This window comes from Lytechinus pictus, chromosome 7, assembly GCF_037042905.1.
Source record: "Lytechinus pictus isolate F3 Inbred chromosome 7, Lp3.0, whole genome shotgun sequence".
NCBI lineage: Eukaryota > Metazoa > Echinodermata > Echinoidea > Temnopleuroida > Toxopneustidae > Lytechinus > Lytechinus pictus.
In genome coordinates this window covers 35977006-36003396 of record NC_087251.1, presented here as the reverse complement: position 1 = coordinate 36003396, position 26391 = coordinate 35977006, and the positions used below count along the sequence as shown (strand labels likewise).

At 36.9% G+C, this 26391-nt stretch overlaps 2 protein-coding genes across 3 annotated transcripts in view; one reads left to right on the top strand and one right to left on the bottom strand.

The window, feature by feature from the left end:
* LOC129264497 (protein phosphatase 1 regulatory subunit 21-like) overlaps positions 1–11614 on the bottom strand; it is a 34517-nt gene extending 22903 nt beyond the window's left edge. Inside the window, exons 1-5 of one of the 2 annotated variants that reach the window (XM_064102591.1) lie at positions 11392–11614; positions 4592–4660; positions 3899–4045; positions 1837–1938; positions 496–687 (exon numbers count right to left, since the gene is read on the bottom strand). In XM_064102591.1, coding sequence (XP_063958661.1) covers positions 496–687; positions 1837–1938; positions 3899–4045; positions 4592–4660; positions 11392–11442 — 561 coding nt within the window. In that variant the 5' untranslated portion in view covers positions 11443–11614. The remainder of the gene's footprint in view (positions 1–495; positions 688–1836; positions 1939–3898; positions 4046–4591; positions 4661–11391) is intronic. The other variant, XM_064102592.1, reaches the window with a different exon arrangement.
* Positions 11615–17458: 5844 nt separating this feature from the next.
* LOC129265795 (transmembrane protein 223-like) lies at positions 17459–21952 on the top strand. Its single transcript, XM_054903731.2, has 3 exons — positions 17459–17533; positions 18604–19231; positions 19667–21952. The coding sequence occupies exons 2-3, from the start codon at positions 18691–18693 to the stop codon at positions 19957–19959; spliced, it is 834 nt and encodes a 277-aa protein (XP_054759706.2). The 5' UTR covers positions 17459–17533; positions 18604–18690; the 3' UTR covers positions 19960–21952.
* Positions 21953–26391: the final 4439 nt, after the last annotated feature.

Below are 26391 nucleotides of genomic sequence, written 5' to 3'. Positions count from 1 at the left end.
TCAAAATCCAAATCAATTACTTAGGCCTGGGACAAATAACCTTTTTTTCCATTTGATTATTTGCTGGGATAAACAATTGAATGGTTCGAACATTCAAGATTCCTGGATTATAAAAAATAACAAAAAAGTTGACATATTGTAGCACCTGTAGCAAAATACAAATTAGCCGTCTGTGATGAGGTTGCAAAAACCCCCCATTTTTGTGTCTTGGAAGAGTTACAATGCTTGGAATTCATTAAATGCTAGCATAAATTTGATTTGCTATCTTGCACTTTATTGTCCATTATCAAAGATTATAACCATGCACTTTTGACAATCGATTGTCTCAAATCAGTAATCAACATCTGGCAAATATTTTATTAGTGAAGGAATATTCAGTTGCTGATTGTTGGTAAACTGATCGAATGCTTCGATGGTTTGAGATTTACTCCCAGGCCTATCAATTATTCAGATGTAAATTCAATCAAAGTGTTTGTAGATCAAGTGTGAACACACCTCTTTGTCTCTGGCCTGGAGCTGTACCTCCATCCTGGCCCTCTCCTGCTGAAGCCGTTCTAGGGTCTCCTTGAATTGTTTCTCAGATGCCTCTATCACGCTATGATGCTGGCTACTGTCACGTTCTAGATTGGCCAGTTTACTGCTAAGCTCTGTCACTATTTTCCTGTGTTCTTCAGATAGGTCATAGAGCTGTATTATAAACGAAACAGGGATGGCCGTGAAACTATACAGTAAGATCTTAACAGAACTAAACAAAGAAATAAATGTTGGAGGATCTCCTTGTATTGTTTATCAGATGCCTCTACCATGCTATGATGTTGGCTGCTGTCCTGCTCCAGATTGGCCAGTTTAATAATAATGATAATAATAATACACATAATAATACAAATAATAATAATAATAATAATAAATTGGTACTTATACAGCGCATAAGCAATCAAAATTGCTCTATGCGCTTTATACAAATTGCTCTCCAATATTACAATTACACTACAACAAAAATATGTATGTTTTCAAATGTCTTTCAAACGATTCAACGGAAGTACATGATCAAAGGTGATTTTACTGCTGAGTTCTGTCACAATCTCCTGTACTCTTCAGATGGGTCACATCTTATTTTTGACAAGACAAGGATGGTCATTAAAATATCATAAGATCAAAATAAATCTAACAAAGACATATATGTTGTCTCTTTGTTGTTTCTCAGAGGCCTCTATCATGCTATGATGCTGGCTACTGCCACATTCTAGAATGGCCAGCTGGCTGCTGAGTTCCATTACTATCTTCTTATGCTCTTCAGATAGGTCATAAAGCTATATTGCAGTATCAACAAAAGTATGGCCATTAAATTATTACAAGATCAAAACAAAAGTAACCTAAGAAATAAATGTTTTAAGTTTTGTATTTTTAAGGACAAGGACACTTTTCTATAAGGCAATTCAATTGAAAGTATCGACATGATTACAGAAAATGAAACATTTACCATGGTTATATAAAATAGAACCGAAGCAAGACAATATCATTATGACTGATATTTACCAGGATACGATGCAAGATGATTATTTGAACCAAATCCCTTTATAAAGAATCTGAAAACTCAATTTTTTCAATCAATTTAACACCTAAACATGGTAATGTTAAATGGAACTGTGGAAAGACATTATCAATATGATTGATGTTTACCAGAACACCATGTAAGATGACAATTTGAACCAAATCATAATGTTAATTGAAAATTAAAATACGGTTATGTAAATTGTAATTATCATGATTTATCAGGATACAAATGCAATATGAAACCTGGAACCAAATAATAATTTAACTGAAAATTGTATTTACCTGTTTGTGGAGTGTTTCGTTTTCATGTATTTTTCCTCTGAGTTCCTCTCCTATCACATTGGGCGATGTCTTCACATGAGTGGCATTGTCCATGTCTTTATTCTGGTTGAAGAAAATACAACATCATACCTCAGTCAGGTTCTAACATGTTTGTATCCACTTGGTCTACTTAGCAGGTGGTCTAATTCTCAGAGCTTAATACTTGATCTACTATTAATTGGGTATAATTACCATTTTGTCCCACCATCATTTGATCTAATACTCACAAGGTGCAATTGTCATTTAGTCTAATGCCTAGATGGTCTATATTGAGAATCATGCAAACACACACAGAAATAAGGAGTAGTACAAGATGTAAATTCCATTGAACCTTCATGGATTAAAGAGGTTGATATTGAGCCCCAAGTCTTTGAGAGTGTGTTCATAAAAATCAAATTTCCTTTGATTGTGCACCCATCCATCACTTTATGAAATGAGGAACAAATTGTAAGCAGATCAACACACTGACATAGATGAGCTCACATAGCTTGGTTGCTGGGGCCTTTTAAGCACTTCAATATAACATATCCTTCATCTATGGCACATGAATAATGTAGGTTGATCTTTTCTTGATCTCTTTAATTTTAACACAGGACATGGGAGCAATTCATGGAACAAATAATTAGTCATTTTAACTAAAACTGTTATAAGCTACTAAAATCCTTACATCTGATTGGCTCAAAACAAATTAGCCATTACAAATCACTGACAATTGCTTCATGAAACACTCCTCAGTAAAAGAACTTAAGATTAGAATATCTTTTTTAAAATCGTGTTTTTATTTTACCTTACTCTTTTGCCCTTTGACTCACAGAGATGCCAACTTTTGGAAATCAGAATTAGGGAGGATTTGCAACCGACTCCAAATTATGTGCGCGTAGCGCACATCTCGAGCGCGGAGCGCTCGACCCTTGCGGCCGGGGTCCAGCCTTAGGGCCCTGGAAGCTCTGGGTTTCTAGATGCTCTCTGGTGCAATCTGACCCTTATTTTGGAGCATTTCACATGTTTTTAAAGAAACATTGTTCCCACTTTTTTAACATAAAAATCAAAGAAAAATATCAAATATGCTTTTATATGTAAAAAAAATGAGGGGACAATAGAAGAAAAGTACCTGTTAAACAATAATAATAATGAGGAATTATCCTCTTTATTATTATAAAGAAAAGCTCAGCGCGGGTAACGTCTTCCTCCTCGCTGGTCCCTTGCTTGGTGAAATAAGTCAACAGGGTACTAGTGGAGCTCGAAGATCTCGTCTTCGCAATGTCCGTATGCCGTTTGCTCCCTACGTGCTTCCGAATATCATCACGACCTCCGTGCTCAACTGAAATGTCCACGCTGCAAATTGTGCAAAATGCATGGTAAATTCCTCTTTCCGACTTCCGAATACATGGGTACTGGAGACTGTATTCAGTCTTATACTTCTGAGACCATTTCTTGGTCTTCTTTTGTTGATTTTCCGCCATTTCGTGTCAATATCAACCCATCAATACGCCGAAATCACACACCGATATTCCACCGCACGACTCGACAATTACAGTGGCCGCGAGCGCACACGCCTCGCGAAGCTAGCCGGGCCTACCGGCCTGGTGCACAGTGGATTCCCGTTGGGCATATCACATGCACCAGCTTTTCGCTGCTCCTTATTTGTCTACCTTTCACACATAACTTAGAAGCAGCGAACGTAATTGAGTTACTACATGCTACAATTAGCAGACGATACATGAGTTTCCAATCCAATTTGATCAATGCAAAAAAATCGTAATTTCGGGAGGATAAAGATGGTAATCGTAAGGGCGGGAGTTGGGATGAATTTTCGGGAGCCTCCCGATGAAATCGGGAGGGTTGGCATCTCTGGACTCATGTATGTCCACTAACTACTTTTATAAGCTACTGAAATCCTTGCATCTGATTTGCTCAAAACAAATTAGCCATTAAAAATCACTGACAATTGCTTTATGAAACACCTCTCAGTAAAATAACTTAGGATTAGAATATCTTTTTAATAATGTTTTTGTTAATTTACCTTGCTCTTTTTGCCCTTTGATTCATGTATGTCCAGTTCATCTTGCAGGACATTGACCCTCTTGGTCAGCTGCTGGTTACGGAAGGTCAAGCTGTCCAGCTCCTGCTCGAACTTCCGGATTTTCTGATCACGGATTTTGAGTTGCTCCTAAATGGGATAGTAAAACAAAATTTTCTTGTTTACTGCCATTTTAAAAGAATTAAAAATAAAAAATGCCAAAGAAGTAATATTACCATTCATAACCAGACACAACTGAATTAAATGAATATAGTGTTGGACTGAACAACAAAAGCTTGAGATATCTGCAGTATCTAAACATGTGTGCTCCCTATCAATGTATCCTTGGATTGAAAGAAAAAAAAGCTATTAATTCATGTTAAATTTCATTCTTACAATATTGCAAGGATATTATTCCTAATTCTTAGCTGATAGAAAAATTGCTCTAATATACATTCTAGACAAAGTAAACAAATACCTACAAAGAAACTATCCATCTCTCAATCAAAATCCTACCTAGGTAATCTTAATTCTAAAATCAAGAGAATTTGATTCAGGGTAGCTGTTTTGGGACTTTATTGGGAATTAGTTTAGAAAATCAAGTACCTTTGTTCCGTTAGATATAAAACTTCTTATGGCTTAATGAAAGGGTTACTATTTACTTCTGATTTAAAATACATGTATTTGTGAACTGACCTTTGCATCATTCTGCTTGGCTTGCTCCTCGATGACCGCTTTCTTCAGCACCTGGTTTTGAGCACGCACCTAGAATTAAACAAGAATGACCATATACTGCAAGATCTGGATATAAAAAAATACTACACAAATTATTTGTTTTCAATTTGGCTGTTTTTATTGTTGTAATAGAATATGTTGCATTGAAATTTATGCCCTGCTCGCAATTTAATGCCAATGTTATTTGAATATATGATATGCTAATTAGATATAAATTAATGCAAGTTTGCAGCTGTTTGCACAATTTATGTTTAGCCACAAATTCTTTTTGCTAACTTCAGTCTTTATCAAAACTACAGATAAGAAGGAGGTCCAATTGAGAGTTTGGACATGGACATTGAGATCACAGCTGAAATAGAGCTGTTCCCGAAACCCAATGTTGGATATTAAATCAGGACAAAAACTCTGGAACCATATGTTGATTTTTTAAATGCACATTTGTGGACAAAGTGAATAATGGTTCCCAATTTAGAGATACATACTGCATAATGCCCTAATTACAAGCTCTTTTGTAGCTTGAGCTCCTCCTTCCTACCACCCTCTCCCCTGACGCATATGGAGAGTAAAAATCATTTGATTTACTCTCCAACACACTTGAAACTCATTGGTATCAAATGCACATTGAAAAAATAAATGCCTGTAAACAAGGCCTGGAAAACTGTTTCCTGCCTGCAGATGACAAAATGAAACTTGTACAGATGAAATCATCTTCCCCTTTTTTGTCTAGTCTGCACAAAATGATTTACCAATTTTTTTCTAATTCTGAGATGGAAAGAAAAATTGGTCAATGATTATGCTGCTATCTTCGCTTTTTAACTGTGCAATTGTTGGCCCTATCGTCAGCCAGATAATGAAACCATGCAGTGTTTCCATTTGCACAACTACTTTCCATGACAAAAACCAAGATGACCAGGTAACCGTCATCAAATTTTTCTTGTTCCTAAGCTTTTGGTATAACATCTGGATTTTGCAAAGAAATGTCAGAATTCAATAATCATGAGTTACGAAAATAGGGGCTCTGGAACTAAACTGTGGTCTTAAAATGGGGGTCTCCGGGGCTGCTCTAGGTCAACGATTGCTAAAAAGGCAATGCTCTAGAACAGTACAAATTCTGTGTTTCGGAGTGTTGCATGAGTATGCAGAGACCAAAAGCTTTGGTCTATGTTATATTGGTTGTTCCGCTGAACTCCGTTGGCTCCACTCACCAAATACAGAGACCGAAGTTCTAACTCGATCTGTACAGGGACTCATGGCCATATGTTTTATCATGAAGTTAGGATAAACCAGGGAAGTGGGAGTTGCGCGTCAGCTGAAGTAAGTCACTGTTTTTTTCCTTTTAAGTTTTTTTTCCCTGTTTTGGTGCATTTCAGGCCATAACGGAATAATCTTTCTTTTGGTCCAGTTCTTTTTATATATTTCTATGAAATAAAGACAAAAATCGATGAACCCCGTTCAGGGGGATTTTGCATTTTCAACCCCCTAATGGCGGCTGCACGATCGTAAGCCGTCTGTGTACCAGGAGAAATTCAAAAAAATTAAAAAACTCCTCGAAACAGAAGGCTGCCAGCTGTCTGGAGTATGCATGAAACTGGTCATGTTTCAGTGCAATGAACCAATCAAAGGTGCCAGCTCTCCCAATCCAAAATTTTGCTCAACCTATAAAATCCAAAAGACGTATCCGTGCCAAACAATTTGAAAACTGTGACACTACAAATATCATAGATAGGCAAGTGACAAATAATAACAAGTGCTATAATCCAATCAGAGCACGAACTGAACAATACAGGAACTCGTTCTTCCCATCCACTATCATTGAGTGGAATCACCTGAGTGACGCTGTCATCAACTCAACATCGACAAGTTCATTCAAGAAGGCCATTGACAGAACCTTCTAATCCTTACTCCGCCCTCTCTCACCCGATGCGTTTATGCCCAGGAGGGCCCTGCATCGTATACATCCAGATCCAGATCCAGGTCTCAGAATCACTCCCATCAAATGCAGTCAATGGCAATTTTGTCACTGTGCTGTGCAGAGTATAACTTGAAAAAGTTTAAGTGGGCGGGCACTGCACTTGAATTAAAAAAAAAACGAAATTGAGACTTTGAGTGTCTTTGGAAAGGGACAGAATAGGAATTTCTACTTCTAAATGGATCTGGATGATGCTCTGGAACAGAAATTTAGATTGATAATGATAATGGGGGTCTGGACCATGGCACAGACAATTTATACTAAGTACCCCCCCCCCCCCCCATTAATTTTGTCACATTTGTCAAACTCAATTTCAAAACATGCATGATATTGATAGGGAGACCGGACCTAATTTTTATCTTTGGATAGGGTTGGACTTACGTGCTATGACTGTAATCATTTTATAGGGAAAATTTCACTCATACCAACTGCCGAATTTCTTGAAGTTATTCCATTTTACTGCAAAGTTACAAGCGAAGAAAAATTGACATTTTTCCGCCAATAATAGCTCAAAAACCTCCCAAAATATGATCATCCACGATACGCGTTCACGTCCAATTCAGGAAATGAAGGCCTCCCTCGTAAGGAGGAGTCTCCGCGAATGTTGCTAATGATGTCAGCGCGCCATGATTTTTACGCTACACGGTCATGAATATGTATTACTTTGACCCCGACTGTCTTCAAAAGTTCGAGTTACGCACCCGTACGGGTGCGTTTAGGTCAAGCCATGTCACGAGCGAATGCAATGCATAGAAAGAGAGAGGGAGAGAGAGGGGGAAAGAGACGCGATCGTAACGTCCAGAACCAATGCTTGAGAGGTTATGAGAGAGACAAAAGCTTATGATGAAATGTGTCTGGGATTATTTGTGTGCATCAAAAGTGTGTCCATTCAATGTACCTTCCCACGTGGCTCACGACACGGCGTGGAAATTTCCTTATATTTATGTCTGACATGGTCTGAGAGAGTCTGGCATTTGTCTGTGATTTGCATGTGATGTGGCAGTACATTATCGAGTTGTGTATCTGCTAAGACAGAGAAAGTTTAATCATCACCTCATGAAAAAGGTATTCCCCAAAATTTGAGACGAGATGGGGCGGGGGGGGGGGGGCGAGGCAAAGAATGAGAAGAATCAGCATGTAGTTTTCAGCATGGGATTGATTTTTTAATTGTGTGATTCTCTTTTTTATCAATTTTATTGATTCTTCTTGAAAATTGTTTTAAATGCTTTTAATCAGGCGCTGGTGGGAGGGGGGGGGCAAGTTCCCACCCACTCCATTTTGATTTCTTTTTGCTTGATTGTCAGAAATTTATCCAGTTGTCAACTTGACAGTGGCGGCCAAATTCTTTTTGTCCAAAAAGCGTAACCCCACCCCCCCCCCCCCCGTTCTGATAATTGGATTCACCCCTTCAAATAATTAACCCCCTTCTTGATTTTGCACTTTGGTTGTTACCGATTCCAACACAGTCATTATTATATTTGTCGTAGATAGCGAGTTGTAATTGATAAATTTCCTATGATTTGTGAAGGCTTTGATAACTGGGATCCAAAGAACTAATATGATTATAGTTACTCTGTCATGGCAACTACCGTGGGAACGGGGCTCGACCACAATCGTTTCCATGTTCAGAACATGGACCCCTGGGAATGACCCAGCATTTGACCTCCATTCTCAGTCTCCAGATATTTGTAAACAATGATCTTATCTTGGCCGCTGGTCACCATGGTAACGGACATTCCAACGTATGTTCAGTTCATGGACCGAGAGGTCCATGCACAGTTGAATCACGATCAGAGTTGAAACATGGAGAGGGACCTCCATAGTTGAAAAAAAAGACACTCTCGATCTGGAATAAGTGGAATCAGTTCATATAGGATTATATATAAGAGCATTTCTACTGTAAGCATTAAGATGAAGAAAAATAATGACTGAAATGAGTCCGGGAAATGGGCAAAATATTTGGACTTGGAGACGGCTTTTTTTTTTAATCATCCTTCGAAGTTCGAGGGATATATACGAAGACGGCCAGCAAAATTATTGTTCTATGAATTTAATTCTGCATGTAATTGATTTTTTTTAATGTGTGATTCTCTTTCTTATTCGTGATCCCGTTGATTCTTCTTGAAAATTGTTTTTAAATGCTTTTAATCAGTGCTGGTGGGGGGGGGGGGCGACAAGTTTCCATCCACTCCATTTTGATTTCTTTTTGCTTGATTGTCAGAAAATTATCGAGTTGTCAACTTCACAGTGGCAGCCAACTTCTTTTCGTCCAAACAGCGTACCCCCCCCCCCCCCCCCGTTCTGGTAATTCCTGGATTCACCTCTTCAAATATAATTAACCCCTCTTTTTTATTTAGCATTTTGGTTGTAACTGATTCCAACACAGTCATTATTATATTTGTCGTAGATAGCGAGTTGTAATTGATAAATTTCCTATGATTTGTGAAGGCTTTGAAAACTGGGATCCAAAGAACTTACTACATGTATATGATTATAGTTACTCTGTCATGGCAACTACCGTGGGAACGGGGCTCAACCACAATCGTTTCCATGTTCAGAACATGGACCCCTGGGAATGACGCGGCATTTAACCTCCATTCTCAGTCTCCAGATATTTGTAAACAATGACCACCTGCATGTTATCTTGGCCGCCGGTCACCATGGTAACGGATATTCCAACGAAAGGTCCATGCACAGCTGAATCACGATCAGAGTTGAATCATGGAGAGGTATACAAGTACCTCCAACACCATGGTTGAAAAAAGGACACTCTCCATATGGAATAAGTGGAATCATTTTATATAGGATTATAAGAGCCTTTCTACTGTAAGTATGAAGAAATGAGTCCGGGAAATGGGCAAAATATTTGGACTTAGAGACGGCTTTTTTTATCATCCTTCGAAGTTCGAGGGATATATACGAAGACGGACAGCAAAATTATTATTCTATCAATTAAATTCTTGTGCCGATGAAGGTACAGGTTGGTAGAGGGGGGGGGGGGTAGATTGCACCTGCCTTCTGACTTTTGACATCATCCAGGACTATATAATTTAGCATGGTCAACGTTCAATTTTTTTTTTGCTTGATCTCTTTTGTTCAATTACACAACGTGAACTTGTCTCTACCCCGAGGTCTCTACCCAATTTACATAAATTCTCATCACACTGCTACTCCGACCTCTCCCCTTACATCTAACTTATCTCTTTTTCTGCTCCCTCTCTTCTCTTCTCAGCAACCCCCCCTCTCTCTCTCTCTCTCTGGGTGCATCATCTTTGGTCAATATATCAAAGTCTGGCCGGCTCGAAAATTCATTAAAAAAAAATATTTAAAAATGTCGAGGTCCCGGTAGCACACCGGCCTTGATGCATCTTGATGAAATATTATTTGGACCGTCTTCTTCCACTTACATTGTTGTTTTGGTTGAATATGATTGCTGCCGCGAGACTTTGATATATCGACCAAAGATAATTCAAAGATTGATGTAAAACATGGGATGATAAATGGACAGATCAAAATACATGCACGGTTGAATGATTACACCAGTGATGAGTCACTAAGTTTACATGTGCAAATGCAAATCATCCACGTGCATGTGTGTAAGCGATACACTCACGATCATTCACAAAGTACATGTAGACAAAATTGCATTGAAACTCCATAGCATTGCGCACAGCGACACCCGCGATGAACTTTGAATTCTCGCGCCGGTTGGGCACGTGACCATAGGCGCGGGACCGCTTGACGTCATTAAGAAAGCGCGTATTTAATCTGGCGTCATCGGGTTTACCACGCCCTTTTTTCGCTGTTCAAAAACTCGCATGGTAAGGGTATTTTGAATTGCAATCCGACACATGATCCTCAGGGATATGCGAAAAAATGATGTCATAATCGGATTCAGCATCGTCGAAAATGCAAACTGGACTCGGTTTACGTACAGAGACTTTAATCGTACTCTCGCTATCGCAGAAGGAATGTTACTTCTCATTATATCTTTTTTTGGCGAAAGCGAGTGAATTGTAAACCGATATGAGTATACAGAGCAAATTATTTCCTTTCTTTTGGTATATAGATCATGATCATACGATGTGAGGATCAAGTGTCGAAAATGCTTTAAAGTGGAATTTTGCTCCAAAATCTCTGACCATTTCGAGGGGAAATGCGACCTATGCGAATTTGCGTGTGTTAGCGTTCGCGCTGACGAACCGTTGTTCAAACCGGTGAGTGAGGGGTCATTTCCGTTGCTTCAAAAGCATGATAAAACACCACGATCTCTTTTATTTCGACATTGATTAGCTTGAGAATATACTTGATGATGATGTTGTTGGCTTATTTTGATATATATTGACTATTTTGTTTTGTGATGGCAAAATAATGAGAGACATGTCGTATTTTTGTGAGCTGCTCGTTGAAGGTCCGTGCGGCGTGTAACAAAAGGCGGAATGCAATTGACGTCCGCGCGGTCTCCCTAATATTGATAATCAATGCAATTGCAAGCAGAATTACCATTTTTAACAGTTGTTTTTCATTACTTTTGTGATGTAAGATTAATTAGGGCATCTGGAAGAGTATTTTACTCTCCAAATACCTCCTGACAATCCACCACTCCCCAACCCCCGGTTTCACCCACAACTTGAGCTAGCCCTGGCCTGGTGCCGTATCCGTACGGTAACCACTACCGTACCGTACCGGTGCCGCTCCAGCGGCGAGCTGACCGCCCAGGGCATGGGCCATGTCTGAACTCTGATCAGCCACACACACTACACACACGACTGTACAGTACCGATCTTCTTACTTTTGCAAACTCTTGGGCCAGTTTCTGATACTTTGCTTGTAGATCTGACATCTTAGAATAAATAGGATCACTCTCGGCTCTCCCTGGATCCAGTGAAAATTATACCGAACAGACAACGTTCAACACATCCGTGGATTATTGGCAAAGTGATTAGTGAAGGGGGCAGCCATCTTCCGTGTAAAGATTCGCTGATATCATGATACTTCGGATACGAAAAGCGAAATAGCAGTCATGATTGACCACGCCCCCTAAGAAAGTCCTTTCAAGATTATTTTTAGTAAACAAAACATCTTGTTTACATAAAAAAAAACTGATAAAAAATACTCTTGAACAAATATCAACATACATTAATTATATCAAAAATGTATCATTGTAGTATTTTTTAAATGATCCTCGCTTCAGAGATCTTGTTAAAATACTTAAAGTGAATGACATCTTGTTCAGGATTTTAGACAAGATTATCAAAATACTTTCTGTATTTCTCTTTCGTTTGGAACATTGCACTAAGTGGATTTTGCTTTTCTTTCATTTCTCATAATAAGTTTCTATCATTTTACATCTCCTGTGAAACTACTTATAGCCCCTCTGAACCAACGTGATGTTTTATGTGATCTTTCCACTTGAATATGATAACCTATGATTTATCTATGGAGGCAAATCATATATTCCGGGTGATATAATCCCATTTTCATTTTTATAAAACGGCGCTCTTTGATTTTCACCTCACAATTTACCAATATTAGACAAAATTAATATTAAATGTTTCATCATCAATTCCCTTGTTTTATATCTGATCTTACTACTGATCCCTTATATTCATCTTCAATATGTGCCCATTGGGTCTATTTAAAAAAAAAACTTGGCTTGCAAGCTGATTTTTAAGGAGGCTTGCTCACAACGTTTAGCTCACAATGATTAGTTAGATCATGTAGGCCTACTAAATTATATTATATGAAGGCCTTATCACTCGTTCATTCATATCTCTTTAATAATAGACGTTACTGGACAACATAATTATCTCCCAACTTTCACATGTGCTTTCTCTCTTCGCTCACTCGCACGTTAATATTCATGGAAAATCAAAACAAACTGCAAAGTTTAATGCTACAAGCACTCGGTTATTGGTAAATAAACTAACCTTTTGATCCATAAAAATTCGTACTAGTCTTAAACTGTTCAGTGGCGGTACTACGGAGGAGGCTTAAGGGGCTCAAGACCCGGCCCCTCAAAAAAAAAAAATCGACCACAAAGAAAAAATAAGTATATTGAGTAATGGAAAATCCAATTCATGCCGTCAATTGATTAAATTGAAAACTATTACTAGAATGAAACTCTTGGAGCAAGTTAGCTTTTGTGAAAGCAGACAAATCAAAGAATAAGATCAACAAAAGTTTGAGTAAAATAGGACTAGCAATAGAAGAGTTATGAGCATTTAAATATATAGAGATCACTAATGCTATGGAGATCCTCCCATTGGCAATGCGACCAAGATCTATGATGTCACAGATGAACAACTCTCCCTTTTGGACATTGAAAATTTACCCCAAAACATATCTTTTTGCTCATTCTAATCATATGACAAACGATTCATCAATGATATAATGTTGTGAAACCTCTGTACTTGTCCTCTCATAAAGAGAACACCTCACCTTGTGATAGACTCTATAAAAGTGAGAATATAAGTGAAATAAGTACTAGGGTAATGAGGGAGTTGTACGTGTGTGACATCAGAGATCTTGGTCGCATTGCCAATAGGAGGATCTACATGGCATTAGTGATCTCAATATTCAAATGCTCATAACTTTCTTATTATTCATTCAATCTTCCTCAAACTTTCAACACTATTTTTCTTTGATTTTTCTCTTTGATATGGATTCAGCTGGTTTCAAGGGTTTCATTCTCCTTTAAATAAAAAAAATCTCACTCGCTCACTTTAAGCTCCCTCGAAATATTATGAATATGGGCCTAATATATAAATTCAAATATTTTTATTTATATACTATTTAAGCCATTTATTTCCCTGGACATAATACAGTAGGATGACCAAATATAGTGACCCTAAAATATATAAGTTCAAATTCCGAACTTGTTTATTTCGGTCAAGTACAATTTGAATCTTTGTCATTTTCAGAAGTTACTCTGTGAAATTTATGTACCATTTTACGAGGCAGCCATCATTTTCAAGCTCAACCGCCCACGATGGCGGTCTCCTGCATTTATTTAAACTGTTATTTTCTTTTAATTGAATATTGCTTCTTGTTGATATTTATTTTTCATTGCTTTATTATGACTATTGCTTTATTGTTTTGTAAAACTTAAATGTATCACCTAGATGTTATGTTGCATATTTATCTTGAGTGCAGAAATAAAATAAAATCAAAATCAAAGAGATTGTATTTTCACAATCCATATGCCACTAATATGGCCCGACGTAAATTCGGGTTATCAAGAAAATATATATATTTGAGAGTGAAAATATTACCTCTGGCGTACAGTTGGGGTGGGATTGGAGGGGAATGTGAAATTCCTTTGTGAAGTAACACTTCTTCAGGGGCGGATTCAGCTTTCGCCAACCGGGAGGGGGGGGGGTGGGGTCGGAAAAATATTTTCATACATATTTATCCCGATCGGCCGCTAAAAGCTGATTTAAAAAAAATAGAGGATGGTCCTTATTTCATAATCTTTTTCATAAGGCCTAATAAACTAATATGAGCGGGAAGCGCAAGCTAAAAAATTAAGGGTATTTTATGCATTTAAACCTGAAAAATTGGCATTCTGCATGAGCAATCTTTGTAAGCATGAGCAGGATGGGTAGGCTATCTCATCAAAAAATAATATTGATGCGAGTGCGAATATTCCGACCAAAATTATAGACATTCTAAGCACTTTTGGATCACGAACAGGGTGGGTATCTAACTAAACATATAATGCTAGCGCGAAACGCGAGCTGAATAATTTTGATATTCCGACCCAAAACTGCACATTCCAAGCACTTTTTGTAACCATGCATGAACAAGATGGGTGTCTATCTAAAGAGCGTTTGGAGCGGGAACTGGAAATTTGTGATATTCTGACTTGAAATTTGGACATTCAAAGCACTTTTAGTATTCATGAACAAATTGGGCATGTAACTAAACATGATGCGAGAGCGAATCGCGAGCTGAATTTTGTTGTTGATATTTTGACCAAAATCTGGTCATTCTATCAAGCATTGTTTGTAATCATGAAGAAGATGCGTATCTAACCAAACAACTTATTCGATATTGCAATACTGACCTAAAAAGGGGATTTTCCAAGGACTGTTTGATGAAATCCATTAAGAAGATAGGCCTGAACCTATCCTAGTAATGCAAGCGAGCAGCGCCAGCTGATATTCTTTTTCACATAAGCACAGTTTTGTAACCATGAACAGAATGTATGTACATGTATTGCTAAAAAAAAAATCTCCTCAGAATTCGAGTTTTCATTATATCATAATAAGAACTCGAATTCTGAGCAGAAGAATTTTTGCATAATTGCATATTGATTTCAAAATGGGATATTTAAGCCCCATGTTCTTGAGAAGAATATCCCCCTCAACAGACATGTTCGCGCGAAGCGCGAGATTTTTTTTCTTTATACTGACCTGAAAGTCTTTTCCATTTTTAAAAATCTTATTTCATTCATTTTTGTCTCGCCTGCGTAGCGGAGCGAGACATAGGTATCACTATTTCCGGTGTCGGCGTCGTCGTTGTCGTCGTCGTCAACGATTGTGTTGTACACCCACTAGCGTACCTACGGGGGGGGGGCAGAGGGGGCAGTCTGCCCTCCCTGACGAGCCACAACCCATGCAAAGGACGTATCTCTGCCCCCCCTGACGAGCTTGAAAGGCCTTTTTTGCCCCCCTGACGAGCTTGAAGACCTTTATTGCCCCCCCCCTGACGAGCTTGAAGCTTTTTTTTTTTTTTTTTTTTTTGCTTGTCAATTTTTTTTCTGGTACGAAATCCTTCATTTGTGATTGAAGACCTTTTTTTTTGGTGCTTGGGCCCCACCTGAATCCGCCTATGCTTTTTTTTTTAATTGTACGAACTTTCTTCACTTCTAATTTATTTCCTATTTCATGTTAATGAAATATTTCCTTCTATTTTTTTCCTTTTTCTCACTTTCCTTTTTTTTCACTTTCCTTTTTCGATCCGGAAGGAGGATGTATATACAGAGAAGACATAATTTGGGTGAATTATATTGAAGGAACATGATATGGCTAAATGCCTTCAAGGGCATTTGGCATCTCATCTTATGACGGGATAGCAAAATAAGACCCTTGCCCATTACCCCCCTTTCAATCAACGGAAATTAATAAATGACATATTTCTAAGTTGAATGTTCCTTAAACGGCAATTAATAAATGGCATATTACTAAGTTGAAATGTTGGCTTCTGTTTGATTTGTACTCAAACACATTCGTCACTATTGGTGATTTTTAATTTTGGCGCGGGGCACGACGTAAAAAAAAATTACTTTGTAAAGTGAAGAGACCCATTATGCGCCTAATAGGGGCACCTTTTAGAGTCCTCGTCCTGGAAAAATGGTCCATCTCTACCCAAGCATGTGCATATAGATCCGTGGGCCGACCCACAGAGCATCCCCCTCTCCTATTGACGGAGCATAACAAAAACGGGAAAGACAAGAAATAAAAACAATGAAGGAAGAATAGTAAATGAAATAAAAGATTTTCAGGTCATTATGTTAAAATGTAAATTTCGCCCGCTTTCCTGTTGAGTGAGATAATAATATGTTCAAGTGGATAAGACGGGACTTGAAATATCCTGTTTTCTAGTCGAAATTTACGAATTTTTCAACTTGTGATTAGACTTTACACCTCGATCATGAGTACAAAAAAAAATGCTTAGAATATTCAGTTTTCATTAAACATTTTTGGCTGCGCTTCATGCTCGATTCAATAATAAGATGCCCTTTCATGTTCATGATACAAAAGTGCTTAGAATGTCGAAGATATCAGGTCGGAAAGTCAAAAATTTAAAGCGTGCGCTCCGCACTCGAATTATTTGATCGGTGAGATATATATCCTAATCATGAGTCACTCATGTTCAGTATATTAACAATTTTATCTCGGACTTCGTGTTCGCATGCAAAAATAGACATTTTGTTCATTTTAAAACAAACTACTCAGAATATTCACTTTTTATGTTTGAATAATGAAATATCTAACAATTTGAGCTCGCGCATCGCGCTTGCCACATGTATGTAGGCCTTATGTTTGTAAGAATGAAGTTAAGATGAACTTCAGTCTTTAGTAAGGACTACCCCCTCAAAAAATGAAATTAACAAAGAAGTAGCTGCATTAGCGGCAGTATGGGAAAATGAATTTGGAAGTATTTTTACGGCCTACCCCCGGGGCGAAAGCTGGATCCGCCCCTGCATCACGTTCACTTCAAATGATAAAAAAGGTTAATACATTATATTCAACAAACAAAATCTCTTCAAGGGGAAGGAAATACTTTTGAATAAAAATTATCTGCAGAATATACCTCAAAGGGAATTTTAGAACTTGCAGTTTCCAGATACTGCTCGTTCCCTATGCTATCTCGCAGGATAGATATAGAGCCTATATATTTTATTTTTAACCAGGCATCAGAAATCACATAAAAAAAGTTTTGTTCAACTTACATGTATATTACCACGAAACAGCAATGTATATTGCTACTTCAGGCAAAACCATAATCTAATGGCAAAAATATATGTTTGCACCCAAATGCCCTCTTTGACTGAAGTGCTATTTTTGGCTTTGCCCCCTGCCCCCCCCCCCAGCGAAAAATATGTTAGCCGCCCCTTTTTAAGCATTCATCTAAGTTAAAGGCAAACTGCATGTAATTACCCAAAATATTTATATTGTAATTAATCTAACAATCAATTATATAAATAATAAAAAGTTAATTCGATAAACAATAAAAAGTTTATACTGTTTAATTTGCAAATTGCGATTTTTGCTCCCAATTGAATCGTAGAAATACCGGTAGTACATTTCGTGAGGTGTCGCCGTCGTCAACTATGAATCCGTATCCGAATTAACTTTGTGTTCTAGCATTGAACTCGACGCATCCGTGCATTGTCGTCGGATTGAACAAGTGTCTAATTCGAATTTGTAAGTTGAATTCATGTATAGTAATCACTTTATTTTTTAAAAAAGATTTCCTGGCATTAAGAGAAATTGTGAAATAAAAGCTGAACTTTTTATTTATGGCTCTCTATGTGGAAATTTTTAAGCAACCACGCTCACTCGACCTGTCTCAGTCAGTGTGATCACATCAGTCCCTCGCACGTAATTTTGTGTTGGTGATTTGGACCTAAAACTTTAACGTCTTTAAGTGAACGCTTCTAGACCGTAGCGTAGTACTAGGTCACGAGTCCGACTTACTCGTAATTTACTTACATTAAAGCTCAATCTGTTATTAAGGCAAGGGAGCTCGGAGGATCAGCAATATAGGATTTTTTTTAGGAAGAAACGTAACGAAACAAAACCTAGATGCTAGACTAATCTCTCCCGCTTTTGTAACTATCTTTTAATTTTCTAATTTGAAACTGTTCAACATACTATAGCTTAAAGGAAATGCAAATTAGAAAAGCATGTTGGCAAGTGGGTTATCATTTTGAATACCATAAAGAGGCGAAAAAAGCAGAAGGCTTGTTTCGTTATGTTTTTTGTACTTTGTAGGCCAAGTGCCTGATCATTTTTGTGTCTTGTAAACAAACGGATGTTGTTATACATGTTATTTTATATGCCAACGTCATTATAATCTTATAATGTGGTCCGTTATATCATCAATGTTTTGTTATGCTTACTATGAATGAAAAGGATCAATAAAACATGAATTACAAAAAATAGGAAGAAAAATAATTAAAGGAAGACTGGCACAGCACAGTTTAGCACAGTCTCGGTTTTCGAATTTATCCAACTTAGGAAGACAACAAGATAGACCTGGAAACTTGACTGCAGGAACAACATTATTTTTCCAGTAGATGTGGTATAAAGGTATTGTTATATGTAACAAAATTTGTGTGAGCTTGGTGAGTAGAAAAAAAATCAATTTAGAATGGTGAAAAGTTTGAAAGAAATGGGACAAGTCTTGGCCATTATAAGAATGAAAAAATTGTCAAAATGCATAAAAAATTGTAATTACTATACCTATGTGTTTTCCCTGCTATCTTATACAGTCTACAGATTCTGAATGCAGCTCGCCCAGATCATCAGGTGACTAATCGATTCCCATGCATATTAAGACTGAGTGAGAGTCCGAGACGATGTTTTCCGCAGCGCTTTTAACAAGACAACTTAACACACCAGCAGCAAAGGCCTGGACCTGCCAAATATGGAAGCACAGATTAACATGGTCACACAAGAATTTCTTCCACACCAAAACCATCAAAGTGCCCTTAGAGAGTATCCCAAACTTCTGGTGTGGCAGGCTAGCTCTAAGGAGTCACAGATGTCAAGGAATTAAAGATGGTGTCCATAGGAATATATCGTTTCTTCCATGCTTGAGGACATTCAGTCAGTACTCCAAGACGGAGGTTATGAGGGACGTGCTGCTCTACAAAAGTGACAAGACCACTTTCTTTCGGATCCTAGGAGTGTTTGCATGTGCGCAGGTGTTCTTCTGGGGTTACCTGACTCACACAGCCTTCCTGACCATGAAGGACACTGATACATACATGAAGGTCAAGTACGGAGAGGAAGGTCCACCGACGGAAGTGAAGAACTGGAAGTCCTGGTCGGGAATAAGGGTGCAACTAAGCTCGGGATTATGGCGGTACACTATCACAGCACTCAGCATGTGTGCAGGTAACTATGACTGCAAGTAAATGAAAATTACATTCAATAAAGTGCCATTTAGCTATTATCATTTGTGACACACCAATACAGAATGGTCAATGATTCACACATCAAACTTTTCAAAGTTGAAAATAGTAATTGTTTCTTTTGATGATACTGTCCATCTCATGATTTTAAGAAACAATATTTGATATTTAGATGTCAGACAAATGAAAAGGCTGAATGTACATTAAAAGTTTTAATTTTCTCATTGGGTCATAGAGGATAAAAGTTACATGGTTAGACAAAACCATAATGGTCATCTTTCGTAAATAGTGAATTTTGCTTTCTTTCTGCAGCTCCTTCTCTCTTTGCCTCGTCTCTCTCTTCCTCATTTTCCCTCTACCTTCTTTGCTGAATACCTCTGCAATCCTCATTAACCCTCTTATTCATTTCCTTTCACAGGTTCCATCATTTTCATAGCATCCTTGGTATATTCTCGGAGATCAATATACCGCATTGTCCTCAGGAAGGGTGGTGAGAGTGCCACAATCCAGACCTACGGTCTCTTTGGCTTACCGTGGAGATTCACTACATCAATCAACAACATCTCCTGTGAACATTCTAGAGATGGGATCCGTACCCAACTGCCCATCAAGGTCAAGGGTCACCGACTTTTCTACATCTTGGACAAGGAAGGAAAGTTTTACAATGCAAGGTTGTTTGATTATAGTGTAGGTATGCACAGGATGTTCTGAAGTGAGGACCAAGGTTTGGATGAACTGAACAGCCTTGGGGTTATCTATCAAAGGTCAATGGCTATTCTACATCCTGGACAAGGAAGGAAAATTTGACAATGCAAGGTTGTTTGATTACAGTATAGGTATACACAGGATGTTCTGAAGTGATGATCAAGGTTTGGATGAACTGAACAGCCTCGGGGTTGTCTATCAAAGTCAAAGGTCACTGGCTTTTCTACATCCTAGACAGAGAAGGAAAGTTTTACAATGGGAGGTTGTTTGATTACAGTGTAGGCAAGCAAGGATGTTCTGAAGTGATTGCCACCTAGCCTAAGGCTTGTAGGATTGTGTGACAGTAGATTCCTAGATCTTGAATGAACTGAATAGTCAGCATTCAACATCCAAGATTTGCATAGGCTGTTCTAATCCATGAAGCCATAGACTGGAATGCCACAAGACATTATTATAGGAAGGGACAGAGAATTCGTAAGTGATATTTATGATTTGACTTGATGCAATTATGTGTCAGTTTACCTAACAGGAAAGGAAAATCAAGAATTTTTCCTAGGGTAACAAAATATTTGGCTGTTTATTGGAATAAAGTGGTGATGTGTATCATGAGGACTTTTATATCATTAATTCTACCTGATGAAATTATCACATTTTGAAAAGATCCCCATAACCTTTGATGTACTTTGTACAGTTTCACAAAGTAAATAGTGATTTTTCACAGACTTATTTTGCTTTGAGCCAATCAAATGCAAGAATTTCAGTAGTTTATTACAGTTGTCAGATAAAAAAGACCAGCAATATTTTTCATGTAATGCTCCCCTGGTTTTTATTTTACCAGTATGCATAATTGTAGATCTAATGGATCAAATTTCATATTTCATACTTTGAATGGTTTTAATATGTATCCTATTTAATAAAATAAATCAAGCAAAATGATAGTGATCGCCACCATTGAAATTATCCAAATTTAATCATACACCACCTTTTGGACCAGATAATGTAGATAGTTTCTTTGTGCATCTTTTGGTACTCGAATTATGGGAATTGATCCGGAGTTATGACGGCGTGGCCCATTTTGAACTTCCACTTTGTCTAGAAAAAGAAAGATATAACATTTTCATAAGTTGGTCCACACAAATAGCCAATACAAATTTTTCATGAATTTATATAAAGTCCTGCTTATTTCATCTCCTAAGCAATTTGAATTTCATTTCTCTTAAATGAATCATATAGTAGAATACATGTACATTCATAGAACACTGAAGGAAAAAAAAGTACATTAAAAGAAAAAAGCACCTGTTTGTTTAATTTAAAGTTTTCCACATGATTTGTGAAAAATAATCAGCATCAATTTGCCCTTATTATTGTTTGTTTGGCATCACCTGTGTTGTGAGGCGAAGAGCAAACTGAATAACTATGACCTGCAGGTCTCTCCTGATATAACTGATTGGGGGGAGTGCAGGTAGACCACTACACCGGGGTTTCCCCCTACTCTTATACAAATAGTGCAGTGGGTTCTGAAAGTACAATGGTGTGACTATCCTCTACACAGGGCCTCCATTAACATCCTATCCGAGGGACGGGCTTCAACCCACAACCTTTGGTTAGACAGGCAGATACTTTACAGACTGAGCCCCTTATTTGGGGAAATTCAACAAACTGGAAAAATATGCATCTTGTTTGTATAATTTCTGATAATGAATTAAATTTACAGATCTATACATTTCTTGTGGATAATAGATTACTGTGTATCAACATTCTTTACACTCATTTTTTTATTATTTGAAAAAAAATGGGGGGGAAAATTCTGTTATAAACTGATACTGTCCCTGCTGTGTAATATGAATGCTGCCATCTGTGTTCAAATTCAGCCAATGTGAAATGGGCATCGAGTCTGGATAATCTTGTATCACAACATTGTCTTTTTGATCATGCACATTTTAAGTATGCAAGAACAAATCATATGATTGACAATTGTTATGGTTTAAATATTATAAAAATGCCTGAAATGAAAGTCAATGTATGCTGTTTTCCTTCCTTATTGACTTTAAAAGTTAAAGATAGAACCAACAGAAAGAGAGATTGGCAAAGATTTAAGGTTTTTATGTTATAGATGTGGGAGTGATGGAGTGTGATATTAGCAAGAGGTGCAATAGAAAAGAGGATAGACAGAAAAGGGGTTGAAATTATACACACCTATAGAAAGAGAAGGAAAGAGAGGAGATGGGGAGAGAGAGAAAAAAAAGACAAAGAGAAAAGAAAGGGAGAAAGGAAATAAAAAAAGAGGGGAAAATAAAAAAAAAGAGAGAAAAATAAAAAAAGAAAGGGAGAATAGAAATGAAAGAGGTGAACAAGAGAAAGAGAAAAGAAAAGAGGGCAATAAGAGAGAGAGAAGGAGAAAAGAAAGGGGAAAAAGAAATAAAAGAGGGAAATGAGAGAGAGAGTGGGGGGGGGTCAAATAACACAATATTATAAATGTAAGGAACATTATTGCAATGACAGAGTTCAGGGGCCCATTGCAGGAAGAATTTCAATTAAACGGATAAATGAATAAATGGATGAATGAATGAATGGCTTTGGTTTGGAATGATTAAATGAATAGATAGATGAATGAATGCACGCATGTATTTTAATGATTAAACAAACATGAATGAAAGTATAAATGTAAAGAGATTACTAAACAATTGATTGAAATCAAAACAAATTTGAATCAAAATAAAAAGCAAGAGTATATTGCAGTACAATTCTAAATATGAAGAAGAAAAAAAAATTCCTACATTTCAACCTATCTCAAGACTCAATATAATTATGTTAAATACTTTTGATGAAGATTGAATTTGGTGGTTTTTCATTTTGGCATGCTGTAGGTTACATTTTACATCGCCATGTTAGGGGCACTTTCATAGTTCATGTAGCTGAAATCTGATCAGTAGTACAACTAGCCTCTAAATTTAGAAAGCAAATATACATGGAGAGGAGGGGCGGTGAGAAGCAATCTAAAACCATAAAGGATCAAGTTCCCTAGATACAAGATGGAGGCTTTACATGATGCACAATGCGCACTAAAGATTTATAAGGCAGGAAGAGACACAAACACATCTCACATGGCAGTGATGCTTGCAGTTTCCATGACAACCAAATTAGTCTCAAATTTGGATTAATCTCGTCAGTGAAGAGCAAAGGAGAGTAAAAGTTCCTGTTGGCTACGTGGTTACCATGGCAACTGTCTCTTCACCAGAAGCCTTTCTTGTTTGTCATGCTTACAGCTGGTATCAAATTACGCCATAACAATTTTTTTTTTACCAGAGAGAGGGAAAGATATATACAAAGTCGGCATGGCAACAAGAAATACAATGTATGTTTGCTCAAAGGCTTGGACCACTTCATATCAAAAGTATTCATACAGCGCCACTTCAAGAGAGAGGCAATTTGAAATCATTTTCAATACATTTATGAGCTTGATCATTCTGTAAACATGGTTTGATCATTTCATTAGAATAAAGGAGTGGATTGGACAAAAGGAAAGCAAGTTGGATATGAGTTTACCTATATAAGACCATGTTTGAAATGCAGATTTATTTGATATTTATTGAAGAAGACAATCATTCTGAGAATCTTACTTAAAGGACAAGTCCACCCCACCAAAAAGTTGTTTTGAATGAATAGAGAAAAATCCAACAAGCATAGCACTAAAAATTTCATCAAAATCGGATGTAAATTAAGAAAGTTATGACATTTTAAAGTTTCGCTTAATTTCACAAAACAGTTATATGCACATCCTGGCTGGTATGCAAATGAGGAGACTGTGACGTCATCCACTCACTATTTCTTTTGTATTTTATTATATGAAATCTGAAATATTCTAATTTTCTCCTCATTGTCAAGTGATACAACGATTAATTCCTCCCTGAACATGCGGAATTAGCATTGTTTAATACTATATGGTTCAGTCAAGTTGGTCCTTATTTTAAAATGTATAAAAAATGAAATATCATATTATTCAAACAATGAAAAACAAAGGAAATAGTGAGTGATGGACATCATCGACTGACTCACCTAGTTGTGCATATCACTGTTTTGTGAAAAATAAGCGAAACTTTAAATGTCTTTCTTATTTTACATCTGATATTGATGAAATTTTCAGCACTATGCTAGTTTGATTTTTCTCTATTTATTCAAGTCAGCATTTTCCTGGGGTGGACTTGACCTTTAAGATTTCAGGAGCCTTAATTACCTTTTTTTTTCCCATTCACCACTCAATGTAATTTTCCATTCTCCATGAAATGAACATGAATCAATCTCATATTTTGGTCAATAATTTCTTTTTCTTTGAAATCTCTGTAACATTTTGTAATATATTCAAAATAAATATATCAGTAAGGAAGGGACTGACTATACTGCAGCTATTTAAATTTATTAATTTTTTCCCGAGGCAAAGTCATGGAAGTTAGGACGGGTTTCACTCAATTCACAGAGCAAAATGCTGAAAATTTGATCAAAATCAAATAACAAAGTTATTGAATTTCAAAGAATTGCATTATTCCGGTGAAAAAGTTCTAGTCATGTCTCCATGAGTATTCATTAGGTGGGCTGATAATGTCATATCTCCACTTGTTCTTTTGTATTTTATTATATGAAATCAGGTTTATTCAAAATTTTCTTACCAAGAACTAAAACAATTGGATTGACAACTGATTAAGTGCATTAGTTATTTCTTGCTGCAACTTATTTCATGATAATGGAGACACATCATTTACACATTTATGAAAAATTGATGTAATGACATAAGAAAAAGGGAAGTGGGGATGTGACATCAAGAGACCATATAATGAATATTCATGAAGACATGCCTAGAACTGTTTCACTGGAATAATGCAAGGAAATTGGCAGCACATCTTTCCACCACATCAATGCCAGGCTGGTACAACGCATTACCGAGGAGAAGTTGTATGTCTAAGTTTATCAGTCATAGTGGCTGACCTCAAAAGCGACAGAAATTACTCTTGGGTCTTTTACGTAAAAATGGAGATAATGGCTTGAGAGGGGTTTTGAACTCAAAATCAGAAGTCCAATGCTCTAACCACTAGACCATATGACCCTTATGTGTTTTTATAGACAGGTGCTCTTGCTATAAAAGTGCTTGCTATATAGCATGTATGATAGCATCATTATAATTGCTAACCATCATTTAGTTTTGGAAAGTGAAAATTTAGTCCCTTGAGTGGCTTTTGATAACTGCTCAGTACACCAAAATAAAGAGAAAACAATTTTAAGTATAGCTTCAGTAAAACATCAAGTTTATTATAGGCAAAACTGTGATAACAATGTTTTTGCTGTTAAGTTTTAATATGAGCTCTCAGACCAACTTTTATGTGCAAAACATTTTAACAAAGCAAACTTTCAATACATGTCCTCATCTAAACATAGATCTCTAAAATGAAGACATAAATTCAAAGTTTGTTTAACTTTGTAGTTTTGCAGTAAAATTTTGTAGTAAAATTGCTCATGCACTGAAATCGCAAGGAATTCTGTCAGCTACCTTTGTTGAAGAAATGCTTGTTATATAAATCAGGGAAATCAAGTAAAATAGTTGGATGTGTTTGTAATCATCTCAGAGTACAAGTATTATGCTAAGCTGAATGTTGCCATGGGCGACGATAATGATTATTTAAGGGGTTGATCTTGCCAACGCTCAAGTGCATGATATGTGTGTTCAATTCATCAATCATAACTCCACTTCATAATGAACTTTGAGGTTTCCCAGATTTGGCTTCTTTAGCCAAGTGCAGTGTTGATTTTTTCATCCATAAATATGAAATCCTGACCACAAATGTGAAATTCTGATTGTCTTCCACATTTCCATTTCCAATTTTTTTTTTGTTTATCTATCATTCCATATGAAATATCTTTTACTCTGTCTGGTTGTCTCTCACCCTCTCTCTCTCTCTCTCTATGTATGCCTATCCATCTGTCTGTATTTGTTTCTCTCCCTCTCTTCTCCACTCTAATATTTTGTGTATATTTCCTCTTTCTCTATCACATCAATCTCACATAAAACAATTTAATATCAAAGGTAAAATTCATAAATAACAAGCAATAACATTTTTCTTATCCTTCATTCTTTTCATTGTATAATGATGTAAATAATGCAACATACAAGTACAATTCATCAAGATCAAGCGATGACACAATATGCCCTATCCCCCCCTCTCCTATTCGCATTCTATTTTCATACAGAATAACATGATGAACAAGAAATGGTACAATCAATAAAGAACAAGCAATGATACATTTTGCTTTATCATTTATTTCCCAACGAGTTTCTTACAAAGGTTGAACGAAGTATTATTCTTAACTACAATATACTGTACAATGTTTTTTCTTCTTTTTTTTTAGTTCTTACTTGCACTATACGATTTTGTGTAAGTGTACAAAGCA

Bases quoted from the DNA above. Each gene is read 5' to 3' on its own strand.
- LOC129265795 (XM_054903731.2), top strand. From the start codon at position 18,691: ATGTTTTCCGCAGCGCTTTTAACAAGACAACTTAACACACCAGCAGCA. The intron at 19,232-19,666 runs GTAACTATGACT...TTCCTTTCACAG, and splicing joins AGCACTCAGCATGTGTGCAG to GTTCCATCATTTTCATAGCA.